The 18,143-nt window shown below is 41.5% G+C and overlaps 1 protein-coding gene across 1 annotated transcript; it reads left to right on the forward strand.

The window, feature by feature from the left end:
• Positions 1-821: 821 nt before the first annotated feature.
• On the forward strand, positions 822-17,698 carry capn2a (calpain 2, (m/II) large subunit a). Its single transcript, XM_072677424.1, has 21 exons — positions 822-1,159; positions 3,154-3,223; positions 5,665-5,783; positions 7,325-7,458; positions 8,973-9,141; positions 9,360-9,443; positions 9,557-9,642; positions 10,167-10,235; positions 11,287-11,447; positions 11,543-11,712; positions 11,896-11,907; positions 12,048-12,259; positions 13,459-13,495; positions 13,573-13,638; positions 15,354-15,411; positions 15,509-15,573; positions 15,680-15,748; positions 15,862-15,940; positions 16,026-16,142; positions 17,263-17,321; positions 17,485-17,698. The coding sequence occupies exons 1-21, from the start codon at positions 923-925 to the stop codon at positions 17,506-17,508; spliced, it is 2,097 nt and encodes a 698-aa protein (XP_072533525.1). The 5' UTR covers positions 822-922; the 3' UTR covers positions 17,509-17,698.
• The last annotated feature ends 445 nt before the right edge of the window (positions 17,699-18,143 follow it).

The raw sequence follows: 18,143 nt of genomic DNA on the forward strand, positions 1-18,143 counted from the left end.
GCCAGACCAGCTGCACACCCTCCTACCACTGCTACCTGTCTAATGACCATGTTAAACCCTAAATGGACTCTTAACTCTCTGCCACTATTAATAATATCACCACTATTAACTATTATACTCTCATTACTCTGACCATCACTGCCATGACTATATTCAGTTCTACCACACCATGATTATTATATTATGATTATGATCAGAGCAGTTCAACAGTATAAACGGTTTGGTCATTTTTATCAATAATTAATAAACAGTTCTAATCAGAGGAGGACGGGTCAGGTCCCCCTTGTGAGTCTTGGTTCCTCCCAAGGTTTCTTCCTCCAGCTCTGAGGGAGGTTCTCCTTGCCCCTGTCGCTGCTGCCTTGCTCACTGGGGGTCTTGGATCCTTCATGTCTTCTTATTTTATTATTTTTTCTCTGTCTTTTACTAATTACTAATTATGTAAAAGAGCTGCTTCGTGACAACAACAGTTGTAAAAAGCTATTCTAATACATTTGACTTTGTTTTTTTTTTACAAAGAATGTAAGATGATGGCAACCATTCAGCTAATTCCCACCTACCCAACATCTGGCCTTCACATGTGTCCAGTAGATGTGTGTGTGTATCTGTAACAGTGTGGTCAGCTAGGCAATGGTTTTAATGGTTCGTTTTCAGGGGAAAACACTGCATTTGGCAATGCTAGCTAAACAGCAGTGTCTGAAAACTATAACCAAACTTTCATTTCCCTCTTGTAGAGGCTTCCAGCCTAAATACAGTGAAGGCGCTTGTTTGCCATCGCCACGCCTGTCAGGATCCAGAGGCGGAGTGCGGGATGGCTGTTATTTTCCACAGGGAGAGGGAGAGAGGGAGGAATTACCTCCTATGAGTTTCTCGCTTAAAGCTCCAGCGCTGGGTGGGAGAAAACTCTCAGAGCTCAACACTCAGGATGTCCGGAGTAGCGTCCACGCTGGCCAAGAAAAGGGCACTGGCCGCGGGCTTCGGCACCAACGCCAATGCGGTGAAGTACCTGAACCAGAACTTTGAGGGTCTGAGGAGCGAATGTCTGAGCCGTGGGCAGCTGTTCTGCGACTCCACTTTTCCGGCCAGCCCCGAATCTCTGGGATTTAACGAGCTGGGACCAAGATCGTCCAAAACCAGAGGCGTTGAGTGGAAAAGACCCGGGGTGAGTCCCCCCCCCTCTTTCATATACAATCTTTAAATCCTTAGAGAGCAAGAATACTGCTTTAATCCTGGACTGATAAGTGATGGAAACGCCCATTGTTCCTCCAAGTGATCTAATTAGCTGCTGAGTCTTCAAAACTTCTACTATATCCTATTTCCTAATTCCCTGCAGGAAAAGTTTGATCTGTTGACTCTTATACAGCTGATGATGGTACTATAGAAAATAACAGAGTTTAAAGCCAGTGCTGACATGAGGCCAGCAAATGAATCACCCTGAGGTCATCCTGGACACCAAGAGTTGGAAAATATATGCTTAGTGTATGTGCAGTGTCTATCTGTCCTGGCTTACACACTCACCTAGCACTTTACTAGGAACACTGTGTACTAAATACTCTCCGAAGGGCCTCCTTTTGCTCTCCAAACAGCCTCAAAGCTTCGTGGCATGGATTCCACAAGATGCTGGAAGCATTCCTTTCAGATCCTGGTCCATGCTGACTCAAAATTCCAGCAGAAAATGAAATGGAAATCTTCTTGGATTCAGAGCCGGTGACTGGGAAGACCACTGGAGAACACTGAACTCATTGTCATGTTCGTGAAACCAGTTTGAGACATGTTGTGCTTTTTGACGTGGTTTGACGTTAACATGCTGGACGTAGCCGTTAGAAGATGGGCAAACTGTGAAGAACGTGGTCAGCAACAATACTCACCATCCTCACCATTGCTGACACAAGGCAGGTTGAGTCCATGGATTCATGCTGTTGGTTACAATTTCAGATTTCAGATTCATCACCTGTCCAGTTTTGGTGGGCCTGTGCCCACTGCAGCCTCAGCTTTCTGTTCTTGGCTGAAAGAAGTAGGACCTGGCTTTGTTCTCTGGTGTTGTAGCCCATCTGCCTTAAGGCTGGATGTGTTGTACATTCTGAGATGCTTTTATGTTCACCACAATTGCACAATGTGGCTTTCTTAACTACCATAGTCTTTCTGTTAGCTGCTCACATTTCAATAGGCCTGCTGTCTCTCAGTCATAGCCATTTATGCTCTGCTGGCTATACAGTGCACCTATAATAAAAAAAAGAGCAGCTTTGCTGTGTATACAGAAATGGTGTGTTTTTTTCACCTTAGTGTTTTAACAAAGGTGAATGCAGTGGATGGGTGCTATATGATAAGACACTAAATGGGAATTCACCTTTGAAATTACACCCAGAGTTAAACTTATGATGTAAGCCAAGTCAGCGAGCTTGATTTGTGAAGTGCACTGATCTAAAGAAACTTACTGAGTTGCAAATAGTGTTGGTGACAGGAACCATATGTCTGAAATGTTTAAGGCCTCTTGACGCTCCCTCGCAGATGTGACAATACTATTTTTTTGCAAAACTTGATTAGTAAAAGACATTTATGGCTGAGAGATACACTGTTGACTGTTATTTTAACCTCAGACTTTAGAGTGGTTTCAGACAGGAAATAAAATGGCTATATTTGTGACCCCTGGCTCCTGTCATCACCATGGTGAAGATACAAAAGTCAATACGTTTCTGGAGAAAAGGCATGTCACTTACTGACTGCTGAAAACGAAAAAAATCATTGGAATTTCCTGCTGTGTCCAGTGTCGTGTAAGCTATGATGTAATTTAAGTTCTGATTTTTTACTCGGGAACAACATTATAATGCAACATTAGAGCTGTAAGCCCACAAGCTATACTTAACATTTGAGTAATAGAAATATAAGGACGCACCAATAATATGTTATGACCATTGACTGCTCAGCACTGATTTAAAGAACATACAATTTGGGCCTTTTGGACACGTGCTTTTGTGTATTTATATTTGTGTATGTGAGTGTGTGTAAAATGCTGTACTGCTATCAATCAGTCTTGGCCTGTGTCTTGGCCTATACCCTGAGTTCATCTACTAGAATCTGAATGAAGCAATACATTGAATATGGACTGTGCCTGAGTAGCTATCATAACACATATGTTTTTTCCCAATGCTGCTGTAGGAGTTGACATCCAGTCCGGAGTTCATTGTTGGTGGAGCGACAAGAACTGATATTTGTCAAGGAAGCTTGGGTAAGCTTACGTTTTCTGTAATTGTTGGAAAACTCAGATTGTTTACTGAATGCAAAACCAGGAAGATTATAAGGAACAGTGTGCATCTTTCCCAGGTCTCACATGTAATTGCAGACTGCAAACATTACAATTGCAATTACACTGTTTATAGGGCCTTTCCCCACCTATCTTTATACGTAAGCATTAAACGAGTTGCATTTGTGAACACTTCTTGGGTAATTCCACATCTTTAATTTTGAAATCAGTAAACTTTGGCTTTTCTGGTTCATCTAAAGGTTATGGCGTAACCTCTCCGATGCTGAAGTGCCATACAGGCATTATCTTTCAGGAGCTGTTTATCTGTGTGAACCACACTCAAAGTGTGTAGCTACATGTTTGTTGTTTGTTGTTATCAGATGTTTATCTGTGATATCAAATGTAGATCTCGCTGGTTTATCTAGCGGTTCTTCCTTCAATGCAGTGCTGATTGCGTCAGTTGGTGTATGGTTTATGATGACTCTAGTATCCGGTGGCACCCAGAAGATGGGTTCCTCTTTTGAGTCTTGGTTCCTCTTAGTGTTTCTTCCTCAATGCCATCTTAGGGAGCTTGGATACTAGAGCTTGGACCTGGATAGAATCAAGATTTCTGCAAAACAAAGCTCTGTGACAATTCACCATACAAATGAACTACAGTGAAAGCAAAATATTGCCATGTAACGTGCTTAGATTAGGTTTGTAAAACATTTGGCAAATAGGGAAAGTACCCCAAATATAAAAGGTATTGTATTTAGTGCAATGGAGCATGACCTCTGTAATTTTGTTACCGTTTTCTTACAGTTTGGTTTTCAGTGGTTTTCCGTGACTCATTGTTTCAAGGCATTTACAAGTTTTGGAAATTCCAAAACATCAGTCTCAACCTCGAATTAAAGAAACAGTAGACTGTTCATCAGCTGTAAGACATAACTGAAGGTAGCACAGAAATAATTTATGTCTGTTTGTGTGTCTGCCTGTCCCTTACATTGTCCATTATTAATAAACTGTAAATTTGTAAATGACACAAACGAGGTTCCCAAAAGGCAAGATGGAGAACTTTAGGGTAAGAATAAACCATGGAAAAACTCACATAATGGTTCACATACAATGTTTTTTGTAATGTTCAAGTGCTATCATAGCCAACATCTCAATATATCAAAAAAGTGTCGGCCTACAACTTATTTATTCGCTCTTAAAATTACTTTACTGCCACTAATAGCACAGTTTTCAACCCTAAAACAAAGCCCTGTGGGATGCCACAAAGGGGGCTAAACTAACCGGTTATCAAATAATTCATAATGGAATCTGCATTAGGACTAATAGCTGAAAAATAAAATAAATAGGACATACTGTGTCCACTATTGTTTTATTGCAGCATTATACAATTATAATATTTAAAACAAAAGCTGTGCATGATAGTGTCCTAACATCTAACACTCTTGCCCCATTTTACAGAATGCTATTTATGATAATTGCTGGATGCTAGCAACATTGCAATTCAATTGTTACATCCCTTCTAGTTTTTCTAGCTGTTGCTATGAAGCTGTCTGTAACCAATGAATTCATTTGTATAAAGTCACAAGACAAATGTGCGAGCTGAGCCAAAAAGAGCCTGGCTGCATGAGTCATGTAAGAAGTTCTCTCTGCATACGCACACAGTTAAATCTTTGGCTTTGCTTTTAGCCACATCTCAGGCTGTATCGTTTTCCATGCTTTTTAGTCCAAGCCCAGGCCCGTCCCTTCCCCAAATTTAAACCACCCTCGCTCCTTGTTTCTTTAGTTGTGTGATTCTTTTGACTGCCTCTGTTTAACGAAAGCTAGAGCATTTCCTCACACATAGACTCCATGATGGAGATATATGAGCAGACATTATTACTTAGCATTACTTAGCATATGTTATGACATATCCCAAAACATGGAAAACAGCAAGAATCTCTAGTCTGGTTTGTTTAGCGTGATACAAAGCTGCTTGCAAAGCTATTAAAAACCAGCTGTTCTGTAAAGAAAGATATCTCCGCTGCTGAACTGAGTGGTCTTTGTAAGATTTGTGGTGAGCACAGGCCCCCTGGGTGTGGCTGGATCATGCAGTGTGCAAAAATCTCCAGAAGGTCTGGAAAGAATTTAGGTACTTACTGAGGGCTTATGGGAAATGAAGTCCTACGTGCAGTTAGCTGAGTTAAAGCAGTACTCCTATGTTTTCAGTTATTTTCTGTGGTCATGCAATCTTCCTATGCTGCAGATGCTGCACTGCAGTATTACTTTCACTGAAAAACAATGTTGGAATGCTGTAATTATGTAAAGAATAATTTAGTGTAATAACGGTAATAACTTCTGTGCTCTCATCCACTGATATTTATTATGCTCCTGTATATTACAATATAATGTATTTGTTATTCTCTGTAAGACATTTTCTGTTTTTCCATCTTTAGGTGATTGTTGGCTCCTGGCAGCGATTGCTTCCCTCACACTTAATGAAGATGTGTTGGGTCGGGTTGTGCCAACAGACCAAGGCTTTGGAGATAACTATGCTGGTATTTTCCACTTCCAGGTAAACAGGGGGTGATTTTACACTTGATTTCATATTTCATGCTATAAGCACTATTCACATGTATACAGTATATATAAAAATATATATACTGTATTCAGCAACAAGAACGTTGGTGAGGTCAGGATGTTGGATGATCAGCATCCCAGCTCATTCCAAAAGTATTGCATGGAGCCCCATAATTCCAGAGAACACAGATCCACTTCTCAATGTTGGGGTGCTTTATACCGCTCTAGCCCAGGTCTGGCATTAGCCATGGTGGCAGTAGGTTCATGTTTATGTGCTGCAAAGGGTCCAATTCTTTTGGCAGTACTTCTCTACAGTGACTAGACAAGCTATGTGTGTTAGCAATAGGTGCAACTGTAAGTAGCTGAATACATTCATTAGAAGGGGTGTCTGTAAACATTTGGACATATATATATATACATACCACATGACTGCCAAGAACTTGCAGGAAGGGTTAGACAAAAGTGGTGGTGCACTGTTCCACTGTGCAGCGTTGTTTGCAACAGCATATTCTTCATGGAGGAGTCATTAGAAAAAAACCTTAATTGTGACCTTGTCCCAAAACGTAGCATTTGGAGTATGCTACAGAACATCTAGACAAATGAGTGTCCAAACTGGATCTGGGAGCAATGGAAGAGGGTTATCTAGTCTAGTGAGTCTTGTTTTCTTTTTTATCTGACGGTCGGGTGCCTCTGCCGTCCACCTGGGGAAGCGATGCACCAGCATGCACTAAAGGAGAGTAAAGTGAAGATGTTGAAGGGAGTGTCTTGGTCAATGTTTTGCTGGGAAACCCTGGGTCTCGGCATTCATGTATTCATCAATTTGACATGTGCCACCTACATAAACATCATTGAAAACCAGATGCATACCTTCCGCAGTGTCAGGCAATAGCTAGAAGTGTATAAAGCCTTGGTAGGATGGAACTTCATTTAATAACGCCTCGGATCCTCGAATTAATCATCGAACATCTGCACCTCACAAACTTACTAATGCTTTTGTGATTGACAGTCAAAACTCCAAAGACTTTCCAGAAGATTAGAGAGAACGGACTGCCAAACGTCCTCGTAAACCCTTAGAAGAAACACAAGCAAATGTCTATAGTTACATTAGATGTTCTGCATTCTAAAGAATCCCCAACACTGAGTTCCCACATGCATAGTTGGGTTTGAGGTGTGGTTTGTGGAAAGTTCTTGTCAGGATAGGAAGCTGCAGTGAGTCAGGATAGAGGAACACCCTCTTATCCCAGAGGAAGCGTGTTTCCAATGTGTTTGTGTGCTTAATTTTACACCCCCCCTCAACTTCAATTCCACATCAAGTTTATTGTTCCGCAGCCTGATGAATCTGTGCCTTTAATCGAACGTGATGTATTGTTAGCTTTAATAAGAGGATGTGAAAAGAGGAAAGATGTTATATTTAAAAGTCTGATTAGCACATTCTTTTCATGAGCTGAAGGCCACGTCCAGACAGGTCCTGATGTGCTGAGACTGTGTGAAATCAGCTGTGTATGTTTAACTGTTCATTCTTCGCATTCTCCGCAGTTCTGGCAGTTTGGAGAGTGGGTAGATGTGGTTATTGATGACCGTCTGCCTAGCAGAGATGGAGAGCTGCTGTTTGTGCATTCAGCCACAGGCTCTGAGTTCTGGAGTGCCCTGCTGGAGAAGGCTTATGCTAAGTGAGTGCACCTATTGTACACGTTTTACCAGTGAGATAGAAAGTATGAAAGTTCTTTACTGTATTGATGCCTCATGATGGTGATTCAAACCAGATTAGACCAGCTTGATTAAACTTGATATGCCAGGCAAAGTGGAGTTATGAATAGCTTGATTTTGGGAGCTTAATTATGGTCCACACCCCAAACTCCTCCCACTCAGCCCTATATAGGAATCCTCATTCTCATTCCAACATTGCCTCGTAGAACTTCCACCTCCTTGTCTCCAACTTTCATCTTTTTCTCAATTTGGGGGGGCTTTGGCTTTGCACACTTACTTAGAAACAACTCAGAAGTTTGCCTCCCTGTTCTAGTCTTCAAGGGCATGGGACTTACTAACAAAATTGTATTTCAGCCCTCTTGCCTTAGTGTTATGCTATTTTATTTTAGGCGCTTTAAAGAGATCCGGGCCCGGAGTGAACAAGCCAGAGGAAACAGCCCCTCAGATTAAGAGCAAGAAACTTTGAGAGGAACCAAGACTCAAAAGGGGAACCCATTCTCCTCTGGCCGACACAGGAAAACACAAAATTAGAGCCTCATATTAAAAAAAAAAGAAGCAGAAGTACTTTTAGGTAAATTCAGCAACAAATAAACAATGGACAAGTCAATGCCTGGGCTCTGAGAGGCTCAATAGTCTAATGCGCTACTCCTATTGGCCGGGGGTAATGATATAGATATACAGGTCATAAAGAAAGCCAATAAATCCACTTCTTCTTCTTACATGGAAGAAGTGATATTTTTGTTGCCAAGTTATGAATCACCAACACATCAATAATCCTTGTTTATAAATGTTACCATGGCAATATTTGCTTTTAACAACATGGTAAATATGGCAGTGTGTTCTATGAATCTGCCTTACTGTGTTTAAAATACCACACTATTGAGCTGAACTTTGTTGTAGCTAATCTGAACTAGGCAGATAGGAAACAGCAACAAAAGTACAACATTAGAGCACCGTTGAAAAGCTACACTCTTTTTATTGTAACCTATTGCATGCCCTCTGAAATGCCCTCCCAGTCTCCTAATTCAGATCTTTGTCGACTATAATATGGGATTTTTGCCAATTTAGGAACAGCTATGGAAGAGCTTGGCCAAAAAATAGCATATTGCTACCATTTTACTTAGCAGCTGCTGGACAATTGATTGAATGATGGAGGTACACTCCTAAAAATAATGGTACTAGAAAGGGTTCTTTGACTGATAGAAGAACCACTTTTGGTTCCATGAAGAACAATGCTTGTAAGAAAGATTCCTGAACTTTTAAATGGGTCAGATGCATGATTTCATGTTCTTCATGAAGCCAAAAGTGGATCTACTATGGCATGACTCAAAGAACCCTTTGTAGCACTTTTATTTTTAAGTATTTTATTAAAAAAAACATAATTCTTAGCTCCTCGTAAACTTTACTGACTGCAGTTTGTTTCATGTTTAACTTGCATTGCATTGAATACTATGCTGTGACCTGCTCTGTGTCTAAGGCTGAATGGCTGCTACGAGGCTCTCTCTGGGGGCTCCACCACTGAGGGCTTTGAGGACTTCACTGGAGGAATAGCGGAGATGTATGAGCTCAGATCTGCTCCACGTGACATGTTCAAAATCGTCCAGAAGGCTCTGGAATCTGGTGCTCTGTTGGGATGCTCCATAGACGTATGACCTACTAATTATGTTTTTAGTCAGGCTTAGATGACTGAGGAGACAGTGGACTTGTTTTTATGTTAAAGGAATGCTCCACAGTTTTTCAGCTTAATCTGTCTATATCTGTCGTATATAATAGAGCTGTTGTGCAGTCGCTGTATTTTGTTAGTAATTGAATCAAATTTTCCAATTATTGCCTATGGTAATCATGCAAATTCATTTCTCTGCAGATCACCAGTGCGGCAGACTCTGAAGCCATCACTTATCAGAAGCTAGTGAAGGGACACGCCTACTCTGTGACAGGGGCTACTGAGGTCAGCCATCTGGGCTTCCTTCCTTTTCTTATTCTCTGCAAAGGCTGTTGGAGTAGTTCCATACTTAAAGCAGTGTTGTGAGAGAAACCTAAATTAAACTTCATGTGTACTAGGTCAACTTCCGTGGACGAAAGGAAAAGCTTATCAGAGTGCGTAACCCTTGGGGTCAGGTGGAGTGGACCGGAGCCTGGAGTGACAAGTATGATCAAGTTCTGACCATTTAAACAGTATTCAATTAAATATTAATAATATAGAGCAATGGGCCTCATTCACCAATACCTTCATAAGAATATGCTAATGGATATGGATCTGGGACGCCATGCCTCACTGTTGAGCCTTCTGGAGGTGTCATGGGCTTAATTCAGAGAAAACACTGACGACGGGAGGTGCCTACCTGATGAACCTGTGAATAGCTCACAATGTAGTGGGTGATTAGAATATGGGGGAGGGGAATGGACTGGGCCCTATGTGTAACCCAGAGTGTTAGATGCAAGATCTTTTTCTGTAGTATTTTACTTTAAGAATGGTTAGTGACTAAAGCCCAATGTCAGTAAAAAGTAAATATGAATGGGTACATGATAACTACAAGTAATTCTTAAGGAAAAGTTCTTAACTGTTTAATTAATGAAATGTGCATGCACACCCTCTGCCATATTTAAATCTTGTATATAATGTATTCTTCCATTATGTCTCTCTTGCTTGCTATACTCTGTTGCTATGTAGCTCCTCCGAGTGGAACTACGTGGATGCCTCTGAGCGTGAAAACGTGAAAGCTGATGATGGCGAGTTCTGGTACAGTAATAAAACCCACTTTTTTCCAGACACTGAGAACTGCTGGGTCATATTTTGTTATATTTTATGTATGTCTTTTAGTTGTATGTACCTTATATTTATACTCACTGGCCATTTTATCAGAAACACTGTGGTGCACTTTGTTCCATCTGCTCCTAAAAATGTATCAGCCCCTTTCTATCTGACTCTTAATCAGATATACCGTTTATCTCATTGGAGGCAGTTTTGGTGATCTTCCTTTCCCTTTCTTAATGCAAGTTCTCTTTAGAAATGTAAGCAAATAAACAAACAGTCAACAAATAAAAGTGGTCTCTGATTTGTGTAGAGCAGAGTACATGGGAAAAAGTGAGTGCACAGTACGTACATGGTGAATAAATTTGAATTAAGACCTATGATGTAAAAATTGATGCGTTTAACACAGTGGAACCTTTACACCAAGTCAGACTCATTTTAGACCATTGGGGCTAGAAACCTCATAGCTCTCCAGATTTCCACTCTTTGCTTTTCTCTGTTCCCTGACTGCTTTTGCTGCCTATCCCTCCTCAACACAAGAGCTAATTAGAGAGGTAAGCTGTAGTTTGTGGTTCTATGTAGACTAGGATGCACCTCGACAGACTACATAAAGTTGCTGTAAAATACTGACCACCATTCCCCACCCTTTCAGCTCTGTTCCATCATATATTTTCTTTAACCTCCTTGTGTTTATGATCTATAGTTTATAGTACAGCGTGTTCCTGCTCATAATAAATGAATTTGTGTTCTGTTGCAAGATGAGCTGTTCTGCTCATTTGATCAGCCGGACTTTAATTACTTTTCATTCACCTCCTAAAAAGCTTATGGCCTGCCGGCGGGTCAAAGTGTTATTACAAACTACTATTTCCAAAGAATAACCCCACCAGTTTCTACAGAAGTCCCTGTAGTTATGTCTTAGAGTAATACGCTTACAGTAATAAGCCTTGGAGTGTTATTAGATTATTATGTGTGTGTTCGTCATCAAAACTTGACATTGATGTTTTTTTGGGGGGGGTTTACTCTTTTTGTTTGTGTTCAGGATGTCATTTACAGACTTCACACGACATTATTCCCGTCTGGAGATCTGCACTTTGACTCCTGACACTCTTACTTCTGACTCTGTGAAGCACTGGAGTGTGTGCAAATTTGACGGCGGCTGGAGGAGAGGCTCCACAGCAGGCGGCTGCAGGAACCATCCATGTAAGAACTCCCCAGTATATAGACTTTACTGAACCAGACGAAAATGGCTGCACGGATGTAAAAGCACTGAACTCTGCCCACATTCTTGCCCACAGACACATTCTGGATGAATCCGCAGTATAAGATCAGGCTGGAGGAGGAGGATGACGATCCTGATGATAATGAGGTTGGGTGTAGTGTAGTGATCGGCCTCATCCAGAAGAACCGGCGCAAGATGAGGAAATCTGGGGAGGACATGCATACCATTGGCTATGCCATCTATGAGGTGAGCAGGTTTTGCCAGTTAAACTATTTAAATATATAGAGATGGACAATTCAGGTCCATCAAAGATGAGCTGCAGCAGAGCCTGTGCATATTTTTCTGTCTGAATCTCCATGAAAACATCATGTTTGACATTCAGTTCAAAGTAACCTGTGTCATTTGTCTTCTTTCTAAATGTCACTCCAGGTCCCTTCTGAGGTTAGCACCCCAGCCAGAAGTCACCATGGATAAGATTCCATACACACACACTGAATGATCATTTTCCACTGTTGTCTTTTCATACATATTGATTCGGCTTACTATTTCTAATTCTTTTCTCTCTGACTTTGACCTCTCAGTTTCATGGGCAGAAGGAGGTCCACCTCAGTAAGGAGTTTTTCCTGACCCATGCTCAGAAAGCTCGTTCTGAGACCTTCATCAATCTGCGAGAGGTCAGCACCCGCTTCAAGCTGCCCCCTGGCGAGTACCTCGTTGTTCCCTCCACCTTCGAGCCACACAAGAACGGAGACTTCTGTGTTCGCGTGTTCTCTGAGAAGCAGTCTGAAATGCAGTAAGGAGCGCTGACACCTTTCGATTAATGCTGGGCTTTAATAATGTCTCAGAGATGTACTCAAGACACTGAGGACGTTCAGATTAGAAGAACTACAGTTATTACTGCCGTCTCATTTACATATGATTAACATTCTGTATTGTCAGATTTGCTTTTTGCATAGAACTGCATCATAACGTTGACTTTCCAGTTCAAAATGCTAGTGTGAGTTTGGCTAGTATGAAGCTTACATGTGTAAAAAAGTCTGAAATGTTACAGGGTAACATCATATCATTATCATGCAATTAGAACTGGGTTTATGTTACATTATTTAATAAGTATTCATTTTTACAGAGTAGTTTATATGATATATATATATATTATAGTTTAAAATGAGAAATGTCGTTGCTGGCTGCAACAAATGATAAACTAAAACTATATAGTTTCACTTAGATGTATAGATTACATTTTTAATTAGATCAGCCAATATTATGGATAGGTTATTAAAGTTCCTTTAACCTTTGCATTGACCTTTATTGATGACAGAACCTTCATATCTTTTAGCCCTTATATTCAATACTGATAGACACACTATATGTATCTATGTATGTGGACGGACATCCCTTCTAATGAGTGCTTTCAGCTACTCCTTTGCTGACACAGATGTGCAAATACACACACAGCTTGTCTAGGCTCTGTAGAGAAGTACTACCAATAGAATATGACTCTCTGGGGGAGATAGACATGAACTTATTGGCACCATGCTGCCTAATGCCTGGAGTGGGCTAGAGGGGTATGAAGCCCCCCAGCACTGAGCTGTAGAGCAGTGGAACTGTGTTTTCTGGAATGATGGTTGGTGCTCCATCCAATACTTTTGGGATGAGTTTGGGAGTTGGAGATAAGGTGAGGTGGTGATCATCCAACATTCATACAATCAGATCCTTACAGCAATGTTTCAAAATCTAGAAGACAGCCTTCTGTTGAGACAGTAACTCCAAAAAAGCAGGATAAACTCTTTTTAATACCCTTGATTTCATAAAAAACAATGAATGAGCAGCTGTCCCAATACTTTTGTCTTTATAGTGTGTATTTGGTTTAGAGCTTTATATCTCCTGTGTGCCATTTTGATTGTTTATTAGGAACAACGTACAAAATGGATATGTCTGCTATGTGTTCATAAATACTTCCTACTGATTCAGTTTCTCTGACATCTCTTTCAGGATCTGTGATGACCCTGTAGAGGCCGATCTTGAAGACGTGAGAAACTCTCTTTATCTCTAAGGTTTTTGGATGTTTGTATTGAATGCTACTGATACATGTTTGTACCTTGTCAGGACACTGTGTCGGAGGATGAAGTTGACGCTGGATTTAGGGGCCTATTCACAAAGCTGGCTGGAGAGGTAAATCATTAGAATCATTTAGGTCATAACCTAAGCTAATGCACTTTACCTAAGAGACCAGCTGCAACATCTGATCCCATTTTAATGGCTGTTTTTGCCACTAATCTAGTCAGGGGGTAAATTTCTAAATGAAACTGTGGTTAAACACACCTCCTCTCAGAAAGAAACACACTGCTAACACCATGATGTTACACTGTTTGAGGATGTGCTATTTCAGGCTAGATTTGGTCCAGATTTTGATCAGATGCACTTTTTCCCTCCGATGGCCAAAGCCGTTAATATCAGCTCAGTACTGATACCTGGTGTCGGATCAGTATTGTCTTGAGGTACCATCCTTTCAGCCAGTCCCACTCGTTAAGTCAAGTCAAGTGGGTTTTATTGTCATTTCAACTACATACAGAGTACACAGTGAAACGAAACAACGTTCCTCCGGGACCATGGTGCAACATAGACACAGTGCATACAAAACACAAGTGCAACACAAACAAACAAGTGCGGACAGACAACACAACACAGTACAGACCAGAGAATAATAAATAATTGACAGTAGTGTGCAAGTTGTGCAATGTGTAATAAATAGAGTCCAGTGAGGTAGTAAAGTAAAGTTATTAGTGCAATGACTTTGTGCAAAAATGCTTCCCCTTTTTTCCTGGGGTAAATGGTTGGAGAGAGAGAGAGAGAGAGAGAGAGAGGGAGAGTGTACATGTACCAGAAAGATATCAGGTCAGAAGTTGAGTTGTGTTGAGGAGTCTGATGGCTTGGGGGAAGAAGCTGTTGCAGAGTCTGGTCGTGTTGGACCGGATGCTGCGGTACCTTGTTCCTGATGGCAGGAGGGAGAACAGTCTGTGTGAAGGGTGGGTGGAGTCATCCACAATGCTGGTTGCTTTGCGGATGCAGCGGGCAGTGTAAATGTCCATAACGGAGGACAGCTGTCCTCACAATGCGTTGGAGGGACTTGCGGTCAGAGGCTGTGCAGGTCCCAAACCAGGCAGTGATGCAGCTACTTAGGATGCTCTCTATGGTCCCCCTATAAAAGAGGGTGAGGATGGGTGGAGGGAGACGGGCCTTTCTCAGCTTCCAGAGGAAGTAGAGACGCTGTTGGGCTTTCTTGGCTGTAGAGCTGGTGTTCAGGGACCAGGTGAGGTTCTCCGCTAGGTGGACACCAAGGAACTTGGTGCTCTTAACGATCTCCACAGAGGAGCCGTTGATGTTAAGCGGAGAGTGGTCCGGTCTTGATTTCCTGAAGTCAACAACCATTTCCTTGGTCTTCTCTACATTCCAGTGAAGGTTGTTGACTGTACACCAGTCTGTCAGCTGCTGCACCTCCTCTCTGTATGCTGACTTGTCGCCTTTGCTGATGTCTCAGGGGAAGGGCAGAAGGCAAAGACAACTTGCTAAACCTTTGCTGTATCATGGACTCTTAACCGTCTTTGATTGGACAAGCTTTTGACAGTACATACAATGGAAAACTGTGTGTTGTCTGATCAAGTGAAGACATTTTGTCATTTGTCAGTCTAAAACTGATCTTGTTCAACCTTCAGTGCTCTCAGTTCACTGATAAGCCATGTAATTAAGGAGCTTTGCGCAGCACAATGTGAGGAAGCCAATGCGAGGAAGTCTAGTTTGTTACCAGTTGGCAACGAAGTTATCTGCGCTTTAAAGCACAACTTTAAAGATAAGCCTTTAGATGTCTGACTTTGTTCTCTTTTCACCAGGACATGGAGATCTCCGCAACTGAGCTGAGAACAATTTTCAATAAAGTAGTCGCCAAAAGTAAGTAGTTCTGTGGAAATACGCGAAGAAATATGTTTTATATGAAGCATATGTCATTACAACCAACCAACGGCCTAATCAACGAATTTCCCCACAGGAACAGATATTAAAACAGACGGCTTCAGTTTAGATACATGTAGGCTCATGGTAAACCTCATGGATGTATCCTTTTGATAATTATTCCCACTCGAAAATTGGAATGAACTTAAGTAGCTTATTTCTAGTTCACATGTTGCTGTTAGCCCAGCATTCCTTAACTGAGAAACAGGAGAGTGGTAATGGCAAGCTGGGAATGGGTGAGTTCGCCACGCTGTGGAAGAAAATTCAGAAGTACTTGGTGAGTTTCTGCACTAAATAGTTATGTGCACAAGTTCAAGTATGGACTGGTTGAATCTGGAATGGTTGAAAACCCCTAAGGGGGGTTTAAATACTTGCACTGTTCTCATATAGATCATATACAAGAAGAATGATGTGGATGGATCTGGCAGCATGAGTACACCAGAGATGCGTATGGCTTTAAAGGAAACAGGTATGTTCACTGGCCATTCAGACTTCTGTGTGGTGTTTAAGGTAAAAATAAAGTATCTGATGCTAAGTGGTTTTCTTTGCCACAGGCTTCAGTCTGAACAACACTATCCATCAGCTTCTGGCTGCCCGATATGGAGAGGAGGACATGACCATTGACTTTGACAACTTTGTGGCCTGTGTGACGCGCCTGGAGATGATGTTCAGTGAGTATTCACTGTACAGATTTGCTATGTGCTTTACAATAACATACTGTTTTCTTAAATGACATTATGCTATTGTACTTGAATTCTAGTAGTAGTAGGAAAAACGTGCCACTATTTGTACCTAAATATTTAAAACATAAACAGGTTTTAGCAAAATAGCTATATTTACAATACATTACATGAAAACGCTGTTTACAGTACTGTACATTTTACAGCACTGCAGTGTCTCCTATTATTAGAAAGTATCATACATACTTGTTTTAGCCTTTTTTGTACTTGTATTTGTCTTTAACGGGGCTGCCCGTGAGGCTCACAGTAAGACACAATTTGCCGTGATCTCACGCCACACATTTTTTTTTACGACTCCTCAAAGTGCTAGGTTACTAACTAGTCATGATCAGTAACCAGACAACTCATAAACATACATAAAATGATAAATGAATGTAAAATCAAGACTAAATCATGACTCAAGTTGGTGCTAAATGAACACGGTTCGGTTATCTACAGCTTTTTAACCACCTTGACCATCAAAGATCAGCTTAGATCATCCAAAACCAGCTACCAGCAAAGGCTGTATGTTTCAGCATGGATAACATAACCTATGTTATCCATGCTGAAACATGTAACATGTTATCCATGTTATCCATGCTGAAACATACAGCTTTTGCTGGTAGCTGGTTTTGGATGATCTAAGCCTACAGTTAATGTTATCCATGCTGAAACATACAGCCTTTGCTGGGAGCTGGTTTTGGATGGTCTAAGCTGATCTTTGATGGTCAAGGTGGTTAAAAAGCTGGTCATCCAGCCCAAAACATAGCTACCCTATGCTGGCAAGCATAGTCTTACTGGTTGTCTGGCTTGGTTGCATGCAGCTCAGCATGCTTGTAGACCTGCTGCACCATGAAACTCCAACAAAAACACACCCTGTGCTGGTCAAGAGCTAAGATAGTCAGCCAACTTGATCGGCTTGAGCTGGACAGGCTGTTTTTTTATTTATTTTGGGATTATATCAAATTGATGAATTGCTTTTTATTCATCCACACAACTAGTGCCTGCACTTTAACCCTTAATATACTGTAAACTAGTCTGAGTCTGCTAATGACTGTCCTCCGTCTTGTAGAATTGTTCAAGAAGATCGATGCCCATTCAAGCGGATTCATTGAGCTGGACCTCTCTCAGGTATTCTCATACACTTCTCATATAACTGAAGGTGTGATACCACACAAGGACCATGATGAGGGAAGGCTCTTCCCAGAGGAACATGGTTCTTCATGGGGTCAGTTTCTGAATTTATTCAGATGTAGTTTTTTTTTTTCTTGACTAATTTCCTCTTCTCTTTCAGTGGCTGACATGCACCATGATCTAGAGAAGCACAGGCAACCCTGCAACCCTTTTTTTTATTATTATTATTTTTCTCTTGTACTTCTTGTTCTTCTACACTAGCTCTACAGTACCATGGCCCACGTTTCTTCATAGCTAGCAGCTGGCAGTATATCGCAGGTATCTCCTTGTATCATTTGCTGCTTTACTTGAACCAAATAAAATGTTCTTTTTAATCACGTTGTGGGGTTGTTTTTCGGCCAGACCTACTCCACTCTTCTACACAGGTCTCTGTTACTGCCTTTACTGCAGCCTGTGTGGCTCTCGGCCAAGCTGCAGTCTCTGCTGAGCCCCTATTGGGCTGTTAGGTAGGGAGTCAGCTAGCTAGCTCAGCTAGCTCAGATTCCTCACGTTCAAGGGGGGCATAGTCAGCGGCTGTCCCTGCTCTTTACCTATAGCTAGCTCTCTTTTTCCTTCGAGGGTGTTCTTCGAAGAACAAACCGGTCAAGGAGGTAAGGCTGCTACTATTGCTGCTGTTCGTATTTCTTCCTGAAGAGCGGTGTTGTGATTTGTGCTACTTTTAGAAGAAGGGCTATCGGCTACAGCGCCCTGCTAGCCCCCACACACTAATCTCCAGCAGGCTCTGCGGAGAGCGAAGTACGAAGGGACCGACTGCCAGCA

Source organism: Salminus brasiliensis, chromosome 4 (assembly GCF_030463535.1).
Source record: "Salminus brasiliensis chromosome 4, fSalBra1.hap2, whole genome shotgun sequence".
Taxonomy (NCBI): domain Eukaryota; kingdom Metazoa; phylum Chordata; class Actinopteri; order Characiformes; family Bryconidae; genus Salminus; species Salminus brasiliensis.

Coding starts and splice junctions, on each gene's coding strand:
- capn2a (XM_072677424.1), top strand. CDS start 923: ATGTCCGGAGTAGCGTCCACGCTGGCCAAGAAAAGGGCACTGGCCGCG. Junction 12,260..13,458: donor GAGAAGCAGTCTGAAATGCA/GTAAGGAGCGCT, acceptor CATCTCTTTCAG/GATCTGTGATGACCCTGTAG. Junction 13,496..13,572: donor TAGAGGCCGATCTTGAAGAC/GTGAGAAACTCT, acceptor GTACCTTGTCAG/GACACTGTGTCGGAGGATGA.